Raw genomic sequence first — 17,308 nt, forward strand, 5'->3', positions numbered from 1 at the left:
CTTAACAGTACTCTCTGCTTCCTGTGTTTTAGCCAGTTCTGTATCCTCTTGAATGTACATTTCCATCTTGAGAGTAACCATTGCCATCAGGGTAGAAGTGCTGGCTGGCGAGTATTGCATCTTTATAGTGCAAATAGGTAGACCGGTCCAATAAAGTGGCCAGGCAGCGTAGAGGCAATTATACCAAATGCTGCACTCAGGCACGACTGTTGAGTCAACACAGTCATCACCTCTGTTCAGCTCTGTGACCTTGCCTGCAAGATTAGCACGGGTCTGCTTGAAAACCAGTATTAAGAGCCTCCAGCCTCTTACATTAACCAGATTACAGGAGTTTAGTGCTGCAGGCTACATTAGGCACCTCATATTATTAACTCTGATTAACTCTGGTGAAATAATCAAAAGGACTCCCCTTTGTTATGCTAGTTCGGCTGGACCCTGTCTGCACACATCTGTACTCAGCTGAGGAATGCACACAGAGGGGTATGTGTACTAGGATGGACCAGTCGCAGCACAAACATACAGCAATTTGCATTTTCGTTGCGACAGTTCGCAAAGTATACATTGTGTCGTATCTACTAAGAGAAAATATGTTAATAAAGAGAGTTGCAATATACTGATTTAAATATTTGTTGTGTTCTCTTAGCGAGATCGCTAGCATTGCGAGAGTCATGCGACATTTTTTTGAATAAATATTGAAAGGCAGTTTAATCCCATCAGATTCTATAGTGGGGCTCGCACCTTTACTCCCAAATAAAAAATACGTTTCTATCAAAAAGCTTTTCATAATCATACAGTAGCCCCTTGTTTTCTCGAGACTTGGCAACACTGCATTGCACTTGTTTAGTACATTTTACCCTAGACTGGATTGCAGCTGGTTTGCGACTATTGAGACAGCTGCAACACTTTAGTACATCTACCCCAGAATGTTTCCAAAGCGTTTGTCTTCTAGCTCCGTCACACCCTTTTAAAAGGTAGAACAGGGTGTACAAAATTAGATCATTCTTTCACCCACGTATGGTATTTGGTTCCCAGTTCTTGTTTTGTATATATATAGGGCACAAGTGACATTTCAAAGCAGCAATTTTTGGTAGGAATAAACTTATAAAATGCATTCATGTCTTTACAAAATTATTTTCATTTAAGAATATTCTCTTAAAAAATGTAAACAGGAGCATGTTATCATTTAGGCTTGTCTTCAACCAGCATTTTGTTATTGTTAAACTTCGCTAAATGTGGATGTCAGTATGTACGTCTGAAAGAAATCTGTATGTATGTGCAGATGTTCCTCTCATCAGGTCCCTACAGATAATAAACTGCACTGGCTATCTGTAGCGCTTGAGATTGATGTAGGGGAACATCAGTACTGCTGTACTGTCCCTACAGATTATAAACTGCACTGTATAGTATCTGTAGCGCTTGAGATTGATGTAGGGGAACATCAGTACTGCTTTACTGTCCCTACAGATTATAAACTGCACTGTATAGTATCTGTAGCACTTGAGATTGGTGTAGGGGAACATCAGTACTGCTGTACTGTCCCTACAGATTATAAACTGCACTGTATAGTATCTGTAGCGCTTGAGATTGATGTAGGGGAACATCAGTACTGCTGTACTGTCCCTACAGATTATAAACTGCACTGTATAGTATCTGTAGCACTTGAGATTGGTGTAGGGGAACATCAGTACTGCTGTACTGTCCCTACAGATTATAAACTGCACTGTATAGTATCTGTACCGCATGAGATTGATGTAGGGGAACATCAGTACTGCTGTACTGTCCCTACAGATTATAAACTGCACTGTATAGTATCTGTAGCGCTTGAGATCAGGGGAACATCATGCTGTACTCTAACCGTGTCGTTTAGTGCTCTACTAGCTACATGCTAGAGGTTGCGTCTTCACCAGTTTAATTTAATCTTAAATAATAAGTAACACTATGCACAGGGTCATTTTCATTTTTCACATTTTATTATTTAAAAGCACAGAGAAGTTACAATTATAATACCGACAGAAACATTTGTTTATGGAATGGAACGGTATCATTGAACTCCTGACCGTACCATAACAACATAAGTGAGACGGGGAAAATGAAAACCGTATTTCCAAAATTAAGGCACAAACACAAAAAACATTATCACTGATTACCAGTTTTAATCCAGACAGAAACAAGATGTGGCACGTGTTTGCTGAACTATATTTTCCATGTCTCCCTATTCAGTGCAATGGATACGGTCGCAAGTCACTGTGCCTAGCAATGACATCAGACAGGAGTGATGTCAGACCGATATCTTTGGGGTTCAATTTCTGTAAAACTAGGACCCCTCAAAAAATATAAATACCCCGTTGCACATCTACACCCCTGGGACTTCTTAATTTGCTATACTTTTTGAGATACAGGTGTATAAAAAAAGTGTCTGAGTCAGCTGTTTTTATGCCACTCTATCTCAAAAAGTATTCAGCCAAATGCTGCCCCATTCACAGGGTTTGTTGAGCCTGCCAATCCCACCACATGCGTATTGATGGGGTTTTACACCCCTTTTGAGCTGGTTGTAAAATCGACTTTAAACAGCACATTCGTTCAAACCCTCAACCGACTGTAAGCTCTTTATAATTAATCCCCTGCAAAGTAAACTGCTGATTATACCAGATCAACCAACTTAGGGCAGGTATAGTTAAAATACCTCATTGGGTTGATGGATTGTTGTGCATTAATCTCTTTAATTCTCTAGTGTATATATATAGAGGCTTCTCATTGCCAGTGTCTGGTACAGGTGGCACCACGTTGCAGCTTTTTCTCCATCTCTCGATCTCCTGCCCAGAATGCAGAGCAATGACAGTACAGAAGTGCCTGATGTTGAGAACCAGACGCCCGGCCCCTTTGATGGACCACAGTGGCCTCACCTGGCCCCCCGCAGTACCTTCCTATCCGTGGCAGTGCTAATGGGAACTGTGGTAGTGGCTGCAAGTTTTGTTAATGGGCTGGTTCTTGTGGTTTCTCTGCGTTACAAGAAATTGCGCTCCCCGCTTAATTACATCCTGGTCAACTTGGCGGTTGCTGACCTCATGGTGACCTTCTTCGGCAGCACCGTTAGCTTTTCCAACAACGTCAATGGCTACTTCATAATGGGCAAAGCTGTGTGCAAGTTTGAGGGCTTCATGGTCTCCTTGACAGGTAGGGTTGGCAGTGTTGTGTTGGGGACTAACACTTTACATGTAACACGTAACATTTTTTAGTAACCTGTAATGTAAAAAATGACTCTGGCTAATGAACAATGTGGCAAGTTAAACCTTCATGTGAACTGCTTTTTATATTGCTGGAATAGCGTTACAGAAGGGAACGAGTAGGTTCAATAGCTGAATCTTCAAAGAATATTTCGAGCTGTAGTAGCCTGACCAAACCAAAAAAAAGGTAAAATCTAAACAGTGGATGAGACAAAATATTTGTAATTATTTTTTCAAAATAATACATCACTGTAATAATTGCAATAATTTTGTAGTAATTGGTAACTTTAACAGATTACTTTTTAAAAGTAACTTCACCAACACTGGTTGGCAGCTATCAATGCCTGTTTTGTCCTGATTGATCTCAAAACCTTATCAAGTTGGGTCTTAAAGGCTCCAAATGATTCAGTATCAACAATATGACTACGTAACCCATTCCATACCCTCCCCAAGCTCTGCATGACTAAGTAACCCATCCCATACCCTCCCCACTCTCTGCGTGACTAGTAACCCATTCCATACCCTCCCCACTCTCTGCGTGACTAGTAACCCATTCCATACCCTCCCCACTCTCTGCGTGACTAGTAACCCATTCCATACCCTCCCCACTCTCTGCGTGACTAGTAACCCATTCCATACCCTCCCCACTCTCTGCGTGACTAGTAACCCATTCCATACCCTCCCCACTCTCTGCGTGACTAGTAACCCATTCCATACCCTCCCCACTCTCTGCATGACTAGTAACCCATTCCATACCCTCCCCACTCTCTGCGTGACTAGTAACCCATTCCATACCCTCCCCACTCTCTGCGTGACTAGTAACCCATTCCATACCCTCCCCACTCTCTGCGTGACTAGTAACCCATTCCATACCCTCCCCACTCTCTGCGTGACTAGTAACCCATTCCATACCCTCCCCACTCTCTGCGTGACTAGTAACCCATTCCATACCCTCCCCACTCTCTGCATGACTAGTAACCCATTCCATACCCTCCCCACTCTCTGCATGACTAGTAACCCATTCCATACCCTCCCCACTCTCTGCATGACTAGTAACCCATTCCATATCCTCCCCATTCTCTGCATGACTAGGTAACCCATTCCATATCCTCCCCACTCTCTGCATGACCAGGTAACCCATTCCATACCCTCCACATTATTATGTATTTCTTAGCAGATGCCCTTATCCAGGGCGACTTACAGTCGTTACAAGAGATCACATTATACAGATCTCACATTATTTTTTTACATACAATTACCCATTTATATAGTTGGGTTTTTACTGGAGCAATCTAGGTAAAGTACCTTGCTCAAGGGTACAACCACAGTGTCCCCCACCTGGGATTGAACCCACGACCCTCCGGTCAAGAGTCCAGAGCCCTAACCACTTCTCCACACTGCTGCCCCTGCATGACTAGAAACTCATCCCATACCCTCCCCATGCTCTGCATGACTAGGTAACCCATCCCATACCCTCCCCACGCTCTGCATGACCAGTAACCCATTGCAATAATGTGCAGTACCTTCAAACAAGCAGATAGATTACCATGCAGTACCTTCAAATGAGTCAGGGCAGCTACAGTATTCTTTCATATCTTATTTACAAAAAAATTAAAAAATCTCTTGTTCATGAATGTTTTTGTCAGGTATCGTAGGTCTCTGGTCTCTTGCCATCCTGGCCTTTGAGCGCTACATTGTTATCTGCAAGCCAATGGGAGATTTCCGCTTCCAGCAGAAGCATGCTGTGATTGGCTGCTCGTTCACATGGGTGTGGTCTCTGATCTGGACGACTCCTCCTCTCTTTGGCTGGAGCAGCTACGTTCCTGAAGGTAAAATCTGTTGCCTCTTTAAAGTAATTGTACTTACCTGTTTTGCACTTCATTGGCTAAAGGTCTCAAATGTTCATTTTTGACGGAAACATTTTATAGCACACATGTAGTCACTTTAAAACACAATATTTCATACTACTTTTGTATAAAGGAAGCTCTCAGTTTCTATGCCTTATTCTCTGCTTATTTGTTTGCACTTCCTGGGTAATTTCCCCTCAGCAGTGTCTTCAGGCTCATGTTGCTGACTCAACGCATTGTAGTCAACAGGGGAAGCAGCTGATTGGTAATTGACAGGAAAAAAGCCAGTGAAGGGGTGAGGACAATGTCACCCTGCAGATGACAAGACGGTCTATAAAAGCTTGATTTCCAAACAGAGATTTCTTTAACCTGGTGTTTATGGATCAATTTTGTTAGCTACAATTACTTTAAATTTCTGTAACTAAGTAGCATGAAAAACATAATGACCTACATCCACGATAACTGCATCTGCAAACACAGCAATAGTGCTAAATGTAGAAATACTCCTGTAGTTTGTAGAAATGAAAACATTTACAACTACTGGAATTCTAATAATGTAAAGGCATTTTATACTATAGTTGATCTAATAAACAGTATCTTCAAATATATTATGACTATACCTTGATTAACAAAAACAAACATCGTTCAGCAGTAATGAAGTAGTTAAAGTGTTACAGAACACCCTGCAAAGTTTACAAGAGATGCATCATGTTGCCTTTACTGTGTCCCGTGTTGTTAGATTTCTGTTGTTATATACTGTTAGATTTTTAAACATATTACCGCCTCTTGTGAAATGTTTAATCACACATCACGGGCCATAAATCAATTGGACATTTCTCAGCATTTTTTTTTTTTTCGTTGCCAATTATTTTATTATTTTCTCCAAATTTGGAATAGCCAATTATTTTATTATGGTCAACTCACCGCTACCACCCCTGCGCTGACTCGGGAGGGCGAAGACGAACACACACTGTCCTCCGAAGCGTATGCCGTCAGCCGACTGCTTTTTTCACACTGTGGACTCACCATGCAGCCACCCAAGAGCTACAACGCAGCTCTCGGGGCAGCTTACAGGCAAGCCTGCAGGCGCCCTGCCAGACTACAGGGGTCGCTGGTGCGCGGTGAGCCGAGGACACCCTGGCTGACCTAACCCTCCCTCCCCCCGAGCGACGCTTAGCCAATTGAGCGCCGCCCCCTGGGAGCTCCCGTCCTCGGTCGGCAAAGGAATAGCCTGGACTCGAACTCGCGACGTCCAGACTATAGGGCGCATCCTGCACTCTACGCAAGTGCTTTTACTGGATGCGCCACTCGGGAGCCCCCCTTCGGCATTTTTATTTGAGAGCGTTGCATCTCTCACAATGCATCCAGAGCACACTCTTTTCCTGTAAAACATGTAAAAACATTGCTGGGGGGGTCTGTAACACTTTGAGGCCAAACCCACACACAGTTTGTAATGGATGGTATTAATTTGGTTTCAAACATGCTTGTTTCGAGGGTACATCGTCTGGCTATTTAGACAAGACTTATAGACCCCTTGTGGTTAAGGGAGTAATTGAAGAAAGGGGACAATTGGGGGGGGGGGGATGAATTGAATGAAAAGAAGTGACATCTCCTTTTCTATGTTTTACAATTGACTGAAAGTTGGAAACATTAAACATGTGCATGTGTTTGTCCTGCAGGGTTGAGGACCTCCTGTGGCCCTAACTGGTACACCGGCGGTTCCAACAATAACTCATACGTGCTGATGCTGTTTGTCACCTGCTTCGTGATGCCTCTTAGCATGATCATTTTCTCTTACGGCAACCTGCTTGTCACGTTGCGAGCTGTGAGTACCTTGCACTACCGAAATATTAAATACATAAGAACGTCCTCTAAGCTCTTCCGGTTCCTAGAAGCTGATTGATCTCATAACCTTGTCAAGTTGGGTCTTAAAGGATCCAAGTGATTCTGCCTCAACAACATGACTAGGTAACACCATACCCTCACCACTGGGTGAAGAAGTGTCTCATTCCTTCTGTCCTAAGTCCTAATTTCCAACTGTGTCCTCTGGTCCTGGTTTCTGTGCTGCGCTAAAGTATTGTGTTTAGGGTTTGTCAACTCCTTTTAAGATTTTAAAGACTTCAATCATGTCCCCCCTAATTCATCTTTGTTCTAGACTAAATAGATCTTTCAGTCTACCTTCAGATCTCATTCCTTTAAGCCCTGGGATTAGTCTGGATTTATGGACGCTGTTCAAGGTCACCATGTCCCGTTGGTAGAGTTGTGAGCAGAACTGAACACAGTACTCTAAGTGCAGTCTCACCAGTTTGTTATACAAATTCACCTGATTTGTACACTTCTCTGTTTGTCTTTTTAATTGCCATCCCACACTGTCTGGTTCTCTATTACAACACCAAGCATTTGTTGTTGTAGGAACCCCTTGATAATATCAGATTCATCTTGAAAGCTGAATTCTGAACTGAGCTTCTTTTAATCATCACTGTTCCTCCCTCTACCTGCAGGTGGCAGCGCAGCAGAAAGAATCCGAGACCACTCAGCGTGCCGAACGGGAGGTGACGCGCATGGTGATCGCCATGGTGATGGCTTTCCTGATCTGCTGGTTGCCCTATACCACCTTCGCATTGGTGGTAGCCATCAACAAGGACATTGTGATACAGCCCACCCTTGCCTCAATGCCCTCCTACTTCTCCAAGACCGCCACTGTCTACAATCCCATCATCTACGTCTTCATGAACAAGCAGGTGCAGGAGCAAACTTCCAGTTCTCCTTCAAGTACATGATGCTAACAGAATAATTCCGCTCCCTATATTGCCATCATTTTGTAGGTCTCAGATTTAACACACACATTATGGTCAAGGTGAATTTCATATTTCAATGAAGCTGTATGAAGAATGTGTATCGAACCCCCTTGCAGAAACGCCAATGCTACACTCCCGGTTAACTTCGCTGCATAAGGAACTAAGTCATAGTGGTATGTACTCAAATGCGAGACAATGCATCTGGCTTCTGTGAGTTACATTGACAAACATTTAGAGTGTTTCCTTTAAAGTTTTTTTCATGGATAAATATATATTGTGGCGATCCTGGGAGGGGTATCGGGGATGTGTAAGTGGGTAGTGTTAAGTGTTGTGGTTGTGTTTGTGCATGCTGGGTGTTGCATGGTGCATTGTGTGTGTAGGGAATTGGGTTACAGGAATGGCGTGAAAGACATGTGGGGCGGGGGTCTGTGGAAATGACCAGGAGAGTGAAAGACAAGAGTGAGTGGAGAGAGTGCGTGGATGGATGGAGGGATAGAGAGGGAGAGCGGGAAAGAGAGAAGAAACAGTCAGAAGAAATAATCATTTTATTTTTGTTTTGACTCCCAGTTGCCTTCCCTTATTTTATGCTTTTATTTTCACAACCATTGTTGTTGTAAAGAAATAAAAGGCTTGAACCTTCAATTCAACCCTGCCTCCATCTGTCCCAAAGATCCCGAAACGCTACAATATTTTAAAATAAAATACACTATGGAGCAGTCATTGTTTTTTTTTTTAAAAAAAAAGTTCTGAATTGTTTTTCTACAAGGATTCAAACTCCCAGAAGCAGCTTCTGCGTGTCGGCTGCGTTCCTTCAGCAGGAAGTACAGAAGGAGCAAGGGTGCGAGATTCATGTGCCATTATTATCATTTATAAATGCTAAAATAATGAGGAAAAGGTGATATCTATGAAGTGATGGTAATACATACATATTAGATAAGATTTACTGAAAGTAGTATAGTTTTCGAGGGCAGTGACCTTGTTAAATCTGTTTATTTCTTTCTTGTTGAGTGCAGCATTTATTCGAGGGAGGCGTTCATTTGAGGATATACGGATCATATCCTCAAATCATTTTTCATGCTTATCATTATTATTATTTATTTCTTAGCAGACTCCCTTATCCAGGGCGACTTACAATCGTAAGCAAATACATTTCAAAAATTTGAAACTAAGGCATTGGCAAACAGTTCAATGCAGCTGTTCACAAAGATACAATAACAATTAGAAAACATGACCGTTCAGCTTGAGTAATCTAAAGTTTATACCATTTATTTTCACTAGGGGCAGAACGACTACTAATCTGAATAGTTGAAGTAAACATAGTCGACTGGTCGGCACTTTAAAAAACAAATTAAATAAATCATGTAATGGATAATGTCTGGTGCTCCGTTTGCAAGTGTTACTCTTTTGATGCATTGTGTTTTAAAACAAAATTTCTTAAGAGTTCCGTCCATCTGAAACTGCGCACAATTCCACAATCAAGTTAACGTGCGATCAGTTGACTAGTTTGTGTGTTTTCTCCTGGACGAGTCGGTACTGCCCCTGCCCTACCCTTCTAACTTTCTCTCTCCTTCCTCAGTTCCGTAACTGCATGCTGACGATGATGTGCTGTGGCAGGAACCCATTCTCCACTGAAGACGAGAGCTCTGCATCGGGCTCCAGCACAGCTGGCCGCACGGAGATTAGTTCAGTATCTGCAGGAGGGAGCAGCAAGGTCACCCCTGCCTAACACCTCCTGCACCCGCTTTCACCCGCTAGTCTCAGCATAGTTCAGTATCTGCAGGAGGGAGCAGCAAGGTCACCCCTGCCTAACACCTCCTGCACAGCCTGCACCCGCTTTCACCCCTGCTAGTCTCAGCATAGTTCAGTATCTGCAGGAGGGAGTAGTAAGGTCACCCCTGCCTAACACCTCCTGCACAGCCTGCACCCGCTTTCACCCCTGCTAGTCTCAGCAACGGCCACCACTGGTTTCCGCTGGTCAGAGCTGGTAGTTGTACTGTACTGGTTTTCAGCTGGTCATGCTGGTTAAAGAGACTGTAATGCTTGTTCAAGAAAAAATGTTGTAAGAAACATCCCATTACCATTCTACAGTGTATGTTCTGGGTTGTAATTTTTCTTTAAAGTGAGCTAACAAATGAATTCCATAAACCTGTTTTGTACTGTCATTACATAGGTCTCAAATGTGCAGAAACACATGTTCATTTTAAAACATGATATCTGGTACTACCACAGGTTAAAGGAAGTTCTCAGTTTCTATGCCTTATTCTCAAGATATTATTATTATTATTTGGCTATTTAGCAGACGCTTTTATCCAAAGCGACTTACAGAGACTAGAGGGTGAACTGTGCATAAACACCTTCTGCTGCAGAGTCACTTACAATAGGACCTCGGTTTTACGTCTCACCCGAAGGACAGATATCTGGATCATTTCATCTCAGCAATATCTTCTGGGTCATGTTACTGACTGAAAGCATGTCAATAGTAAAAGCAGCTGATTGGTTAATGACAGGAAAAAAGCTACTGAAATGACCAGACAATTTTCTTTAGCCAAGTATAAAACTGTATATCACGTTAATATAATGTGTTCTATTGTACGTTAAGGTGCGTTGACTTCAGGAGCTGCTCTTGAGTTCTAGTTGCCTGACATAGATTGAATAACCTAGGTTTATAAGGCAGAGTATTTTCATATTATTAAGCATCAGCACTGTCTAGTGCACAGTAGTGAATTGGCAGCAAATCAAAAGGAAACTTCATTCAGTAAGTAGAGATGGCTCCTACTTCTATAAAATTGTACTGCCTTACTTTGGGGTCATTTCATTAGTCCAGTGTCTTTGGGGTCATGTCGCTGGCTGTGAAAGTAGCTGGTTGGTTTATCAAAGCGTTGAATGGGTGGGGTTAATGTCACTCTCCAGGTGACCAAGGAAGTGCAAGACTACCTGCAAAAAAAGGTGTGCAAACACTGTAACCTTGCACAGTACTTGATATCATGTGTGCTGGAGTGTGTTTCGATCAAAACATGTGTTGGAGAACATGAATTAACCATTAAATAAGTGTTGTGTAGCAGATTGTTAAGCGTGCAGACTGGCAGAGCTACAGTCGTGTTATTTTGTGAAAAGCAACTAACACTGTAGATAGCATACTGCTAGTTCCAAAATTGCACACACTGCTGACAACTGATAAGGGCTAGAGTCACAGACTCTGGGCCTGCAGCTTACTTGCCTGGCATTTATTGCAAGCAGGCAATAATTGACTGCAACTTGCATATTCTTGAGAAAAACAGGAAGAGCCAAATCCACATGTTTGGGCGTCAAGTTAATGTCAAGCTCTTACAAACGACAGATGATGGCTGAGGAAACTGAAACATCCAAGATAACATGACAATAGCGAGCTAACATCCTAAGAACAACCAGTTGGAAAACAGTAATTTTACGCTGACAAGCAATTTTCAAGGCTGCCTCAGCACATGACAGTAGTCACATCTTTTGCACACAACACAAAAACATTACACACACAGTACTAAGAGGTGTATCCACAGACCGTTGTCCCTGTCCTATTGGTTAAGTGTCAGGAACAGGGGAGTGGAAACACTCTGCAACAGGGTATTTAATGTCCTGTAAACTAAAAACTTTGAAACTGCTTGTTCTGTATGGAAACTTGATTCCCCGCATATGAAATAAACATTTACTGAAGAAATTGAGTCTGTGCATTTTCTTAAATTACATCAAAATGTGAGACATATGGAAGTTTGTGACAGGTAACATTTATGGAATTATGTTGTTAGATAAAAACCACTTTCATGTCAAATGTCTCTCGATGTTCCAATTAGATTGATATGCCTTTTATTGATCAAATTAATGGTCTTGGCCTTTATTCATAGGTATAAACACAGCAATAAACTTTTTACAATGTGCTAAAAATGGCTAAACAGAAAGACAAAGCAGGCAAGAATCTAAAATCTTGTGAGTGTGAGTTTATATTAAAAACAGAACTTGTTTGCTGGTCTTTTTTTATTATTGTTATTATTATTTGTTTATTTAGCAGACGCCTTTATCCAAGGCAATTTACAGTTCCTAGGGTGTGTGAACTACATCAGCTGCAGAGTCACTTACAATTACGTCTCACCTGAAAGACGGAGCACAAGGAGGTTAAGTGACTTGCTCAAGGTCACACAATGAGTCCGTGGCTGAGCCGGGATTTGAACCAAGGACCTTCTGGTTACAAGCCCTTTTCTTTAACCACTGGACCACACAGCCTTTATTTTATTTGAGTGCCCAATTATGTTAGCCCCTGACTCTCCCCAATGTAGAATGTGCAATTACATTCCTCACCGCAGCAATTCGCCACACAGCTCAGAACTGAAGGTCAGTGGTGTCCTCCAAGCCCCAAGCCCCAAGCCAACCCCTCGTCACAGCCAGCAGATCAAGAGCGCTCCTCCAAGCCCCAAGCCAACCCCTCCCCTCGTCACAGCCACAGATCGAGAGCACTCCTCCAAGCCCCAAGCCAACCCCTCATCGCAGCCAGCAGATCAAGAGCACTCCTCCAAGCCTCAAGCCAACCCCTCATCACAGCCAGCAGATCGAGAGCGCTCCTCCAAGCCAACCCCTCATCACAGCCAGCAGATCAAGAGCGCTCCTCCAAGCCCCAAGCCACCCCCTCATCACACCCAGCAGATCGAAAGCGCTCCTCCAAGCTAACCCCTCGTCACACCCAGCAGATCAAGAGCACTCCTCCAAGCCCCAAGCCAACCCTTCATAACACCCAGCAGATCAAGAGCGCTTCTCCAAGACCTAAGCCAACCCCTCGTCACACCCAGCAGATCAAGAGTGCTACTCCAAGCCCCAAGCCAACCCCTCGTCACAGCCAGCAGAGCAAGAGTGCTCCTCCAAGTCAGCCCCTCGTCACAGCCAGCAGATCGAGAGCAGAGGGGCCTCTGGAGGACAAAGGCCAGCCCAGCAGGTGTCTGCTTGAGTTCAATGAGCACCTGGCCAGCATGGGCTGCAGCAGGGTGATGAGTAGAAACAGTAATTCCATACTTCATAATGAAACCCTGCCGTATGTAAAGACATTGGGACAGCTACGAAAATATCATTTGAAAACAAATGTACTGTCCTCTAACCACAAAACAATATATATATAATGCATCTTTTCATGGTTTCTCATTTAACCATTTACACCAAGTTGCTTGGTTTAATACTGAAGTTGCAATTCTTTATAGTTTCTTCTTGTACTTGGTTATATCATATGTCTAGTCCATGTGTAGTTTTCATTTTAGCTTTACCTGCTGTTCTCGGAACCCATCTGAAACTATTAGCTTTACTATAACTGAAGAAGACTTTCTGGCAAGCCCATTTTCAAATAAAATGAATGATTCTATAAATGTGATTAATTAACAGCTCCAAAACATAATCTGATACATACTAATGATTACTTTCTTTAGAATTAATATAGAAGAACAATAGAAAATGTACAAACGGACAGAAGCCATTTGGCCCATCTCCGCTCGTCCTGTTCATACTAGTTAATTGATCTCAAAACTTTGTCAAGTTGGGTCTAAAGGATCCCAATGATTAAAAATATATACAAAAGACTAGGTAGCCCATTCCATCCCCTCAACTCTGTCTGTGTGCAGAAGTGTCTCCTACCCTTTGTCCTAAGTCTATCTCCTCTTAATTTCCAGCTGTGTCCTCTGGTCCTGGTTTCTGTGCTTCACTAAAAGTATTGGTTAGGTTTTGTAAATTCCTTTTAAGATTTTAAAGATTTCAGTCAAGCCCCACCCATTGCTGTGTAATATGTAGTTCCCTGTGACAATTCCCATTTTTCAAAAAATACTGTAAATATCCATTTTTTTTATCACTTAAAAATAAATACAGCAACCTTTTGCCTGTCTGCATCAAAGATCGGAAATATTTCTGCTAAAGATCGCTCTGCCAGAACAAGAACGGGACATTTTACGTGTCTGTTGTTATCTTTACATGTATTTATGTTTTTATTTTGTTTGTTCACTGATGGTGAAAATAGAATGTCTTTAAAATATGAACATAAATATGCTACAATTTAGTATTTACTGTTTTCAGGTAAGCATTTAAATATTTCAGAACATCTGTTGCATATAACTAGAGAAAATTATACATTTTGAATGTGACAAAGCAATTTTTTTCTGCTTTAAATACATATTATGTTTAATCATAAAATAGCTTGAAATACCTATTTTTAGACTGTGACATGCCATGAAATACCGTAAAAAACGGTGTATAAGTACCCCCCCCCTCCCTTTTTGAGACAAGAATTTCAGGAAAAAGCCTATAGGTCACACTGGTGTATAAGTCGATCCCCCCTTTTTAGGACCCCCTAAAAATACCTAGAAAATAGACTTTAAGGTTTTTACAGCAAGGCATTTCCTACAGTGAAAAAGTCCAGCCCAAATCATAACCTCTTTTGCTTTGTACTGTATTCTGCCTTTAACAGTGCTCCCCTGACTGTACGAGTCACCCTGCACACTCTGCCTTTGACAGTGCTCCCCCGACTGTACGAGTCACCCTGCACACTCTGCCTTTAACAGTGCTCCCCTGACTGTACGAGTCACCCTGCACACTCTTCCTTTAACAGTGCTCCCCTGACTGTACGAGTCACCCTGCACACTCTTCCTTTAACAGTGCTCCCCTGACTGTACGAGTCACCCTGCACACTCTGCCTTTAACAGTGCTCCCCTGACTGTACGAGTCACCCTGCACACTCTGCCTTTAACAGTGCTCCCGACTGTACGAGTTACCCTGCACACTCTGCCTTTAACAGTGCTCCCCTGACTGTACGAGTCACTCTGCACACTCTGCCTTTAACAGTGCTCCCCTGACTGTATGAGTCAGCCTGCACAGGGAAGGCACTCAAGGACCAATTTCTTTGACACTGAAAAAAACACCTAAACTGTATATTTGGTTTTGATTAGACAGAGCTGTCAAAAATATATGGGGGTTGCAATGTAGGACATGAGCTGTTGCAAAATACCTTCTTCTGAATAGAAAAAACATTCCATGCTTTGAACGTTAAAGTTTGCTTTTATTTAATCTGTTCTGTAGCTGACATGAGTGCAGTGGGTGTTGTCACTGTAACAGCTCTTCCGCATCCTTCTCAATTTCTGCCTGCAGCTCTCTCAGCCTTTCCTCCTCCTCTGCCACTGCCTGCCTCCTCGCCTGGTCGGCCAGCAGCAGCTCCTCCATGTACTTGAAACCTAGCCGACGGGCATCCTCGAGGGGCCTGTTGTTGTGGAAGTCTCTTAGCTGAAGGAATTGGAACAGAGTGAGCAAAGGAAATAGACCAGGGAAAGCACGAACAGCGTTCATCCAATTGAAACAGATTTGGAAGTCACAATTGTACAGTAGGAAAACTAAACTCAAAATATCAAAGCTGCGTGTTATCTACACTTCTATGTGGTTCAGAACGCTGGCGGATGACCACGCAAGATCTTAGGAAATTGTCCAGCTTTCACACCACCAGTCTCAGAAAAATTATGCAGATCTTCTGGCCTCAAATTGTCTCAAACAAGGACCTTCTTCAAAAACTCAAACAGGAAGACATGAAAACCATCATGACCAGAAGGAGGTGGAACTGGGTTGAGCATGTTCTTTGGAAGGAAAGCCACAGCATCACCAGAATTGCATTACGATGGACACCAGAAGGCCAAAGGAAACGTGGGCGACCAAAAACAACTTGGCACAGAACTGTGGAGGCAGAGCTGAAACAGATGGGTCTGTAAAGAGAACTGCCAAAGACCGCCAACAATGGAGAACCTTTGCTGCTGCCCTATGTGCCATAGGCATGATGGGTATGAGTGAGCAAAGGAAACAAGGTCTGTATATAACACACACCACAGATCAGTATATAAACAACACTGCAGCCTTTTCAAAAATAACTTAGAAAAATTAAATATTATCTCCATTACAGAATTAACAACCTACCAATTCCACTTTAAATCAAACTTGGCATGTAAAATATTGTACTGAATAAACACAACTGAAAGCCAAAAAAGCTAACTTGGTGAGTTTTACATCTCCCACATATACCATACCTCTGGAAGTGAAACATAAGGATCATTTTAATTAATATATAGTGACCATCCTATCATCACAAGCCAATTGGAATAGAGACTGGATTGACATGGAGACTGAACTCCCTCACTGCCTGAGAGAAAGGGTCCTCCCTCCAGTCCAGGGCAGGCTTGAGGCATGGAGACTGAACTCCCTCACTGCCTGAGAGAAAGGGTCCTCCCTCCAGTCCAGGGCAGGCTTGAGGCATGGAGACTGAACTCCCTCACTGCCTGAAGAGAAAGGGTGCTCCCTCCAGTCCAGGGCAGGCTTGAGGTATGGAGACTGAACTCCCTCACTGCCTGAGAGAAAGGGTGCTCCCTCCAGTCCAGGGCAGGCTTGAGGTATGGAGACTAAACTCCCTCACTGCCTGAGAGAAAGGGTCCTCCCTCCAGTCCAGGGCAGGCTTGAGGTATGGAGACTGAACTCCCTCACTGCCTGAGAGAAAGGGTGCTCCCTCCAGTCCAGGACAGGCTTGAGGTATGGAGACTGAACTCCCTCACTGCCTGAGAGAAAGGGTGCTCCCTCCAGTCCAGGGCAGGCTTGAGGCATGGAGACTGAACTCCCTCACTGCCTGAGAGAAAGGGTCCTCCCTCCAGTCCAGGACAGGCTTGAGGTATGGAGACTGAACTCCCTCACTGCCTGAGAGAAAGGGTGCTCCCTCCAGTCCAGGGCAGGCTTGAGGCATGGAGACTGAACTCCCTCACTGCCTGAGAGAAAGGGTGCTCCCTCCAGTCCAGGGCAGGCTTGAGGTATGGAGACTGAACTCCCTCACTGCCTGAGAGAAAGGGTGCTCCCTCCTGTCCAGGGCAGGCTTGAGGTATGGAGACTGAACTCCCTCACTGCCTGAGAGAAAGGGTGCTCCCTCCAGTCCAGGGCAGGCTTGAGGTATGGAGACTGAACTCCCTCACTACCTGAGAGAAAGGGTGCTCCCTCCAGTCCAGGACAGGCTTGAGGCATGCTTACAGGGCAATGTGGGGAGGCTCACATGAGCAGCAAAATTAAATCACAAAACTGCAATTGTTTGGGGAAAGGGATTGATCCATAGACTCTGACATACCACATGAAGAGGAGTCCTCTTGTCATAATCAGCATAGTTGAGGTGCTTCCCTGCTGCCATCCATATCTCCATTTGTTTGGTATCATTCAAATAGGCAAGACTGCAGGAGACGAGAGCCAATAAGACAACATTACAATCTGAAAAAGTTTTAAATCCAAACAACACTAACATCTCCTTATAATTGTTCTCCATAATAAAGTCATAGCAAAGTGTGACAAAGCACAGTGAGCATGGTAAAGCATTGTAAAGCACGGAGAGGTATGGTAAAGCATATTAAGAAAACATGGCAAACCATGATAATCT

At 43.3% G+C, this 17,308-nt stretch overlaps 1 protein-coding gene across 1 annotated transcript; it reads left to right on the forward strand.

The window, feature by feature from the left end:
* The first annotated feature begins 2,780 nt into the window (after positions 1 to 2,780).
* LOC117430636 (pinopsin-like) lies at positions 2,781 to 9,927 on the forward strand. Its single transcript, XM_034050906.3, has 5 exons — positions 2,781 to 3,174; positions 4,871 to 5,053; positions 6,751 to 6,896; positions 7,573 to 7,812; positions 9,446 to 9,927. Exons 1-5 carry the CDS (start codon positions 2,823 to 2,825, stop codon positions 9,593 to 9,595), a joined length of 1,071 nt encoding a protein of 356 aa, XP_033906797.3. The 5' UTR covers positions 2,781 to 2,822; the 3' UTR covers positions 9,596 to 9,927.
* The last annotated feature ends 7,381 nt before the right edge of the window (positions 9,928 to 17,308 follow it).

The sequence above is a fragment of the Acipenser ruthenus genome, chromosome 26, assembly GCF_902713425.1.
Source record: "Acipenser ruthenus chromosome 26, fAciRut3.2 maternal haplotype, whole genome shotgun sequence".
In the NCBI taxonomy this organism is placed as follows: domain Eukaryota; kingdom Metazoa; phylum Chordata; class Actinopteri; order Acipenseriformes; family Acipenseridae; genus Acipenser; species Acipenser ruthenus.

Coding starts and splice junctions, on each gene's coding strand:
- LOC117430636 (XM_034050906.3), top strand. CDS start 2,823: ATGCAGAGCAATGACAGTACAGAAGTGCCTGATGTTGAGAACCAGACG. Junction 5,054..6,750: donor GAGCAGCTACGTTCCTGAAG/GTAAAATCTGTT, acceptor TTTGTCCTGCAG/GGTTGAGGACCTCCTGTGGC. Junction 7,813..9,445: donor ACGTCTTCATGAACAAGCAG/GTGCAGGAGCAA, acceptor CTCCTTCCTCAG/TTCCGTAACTGCATGCTGAC.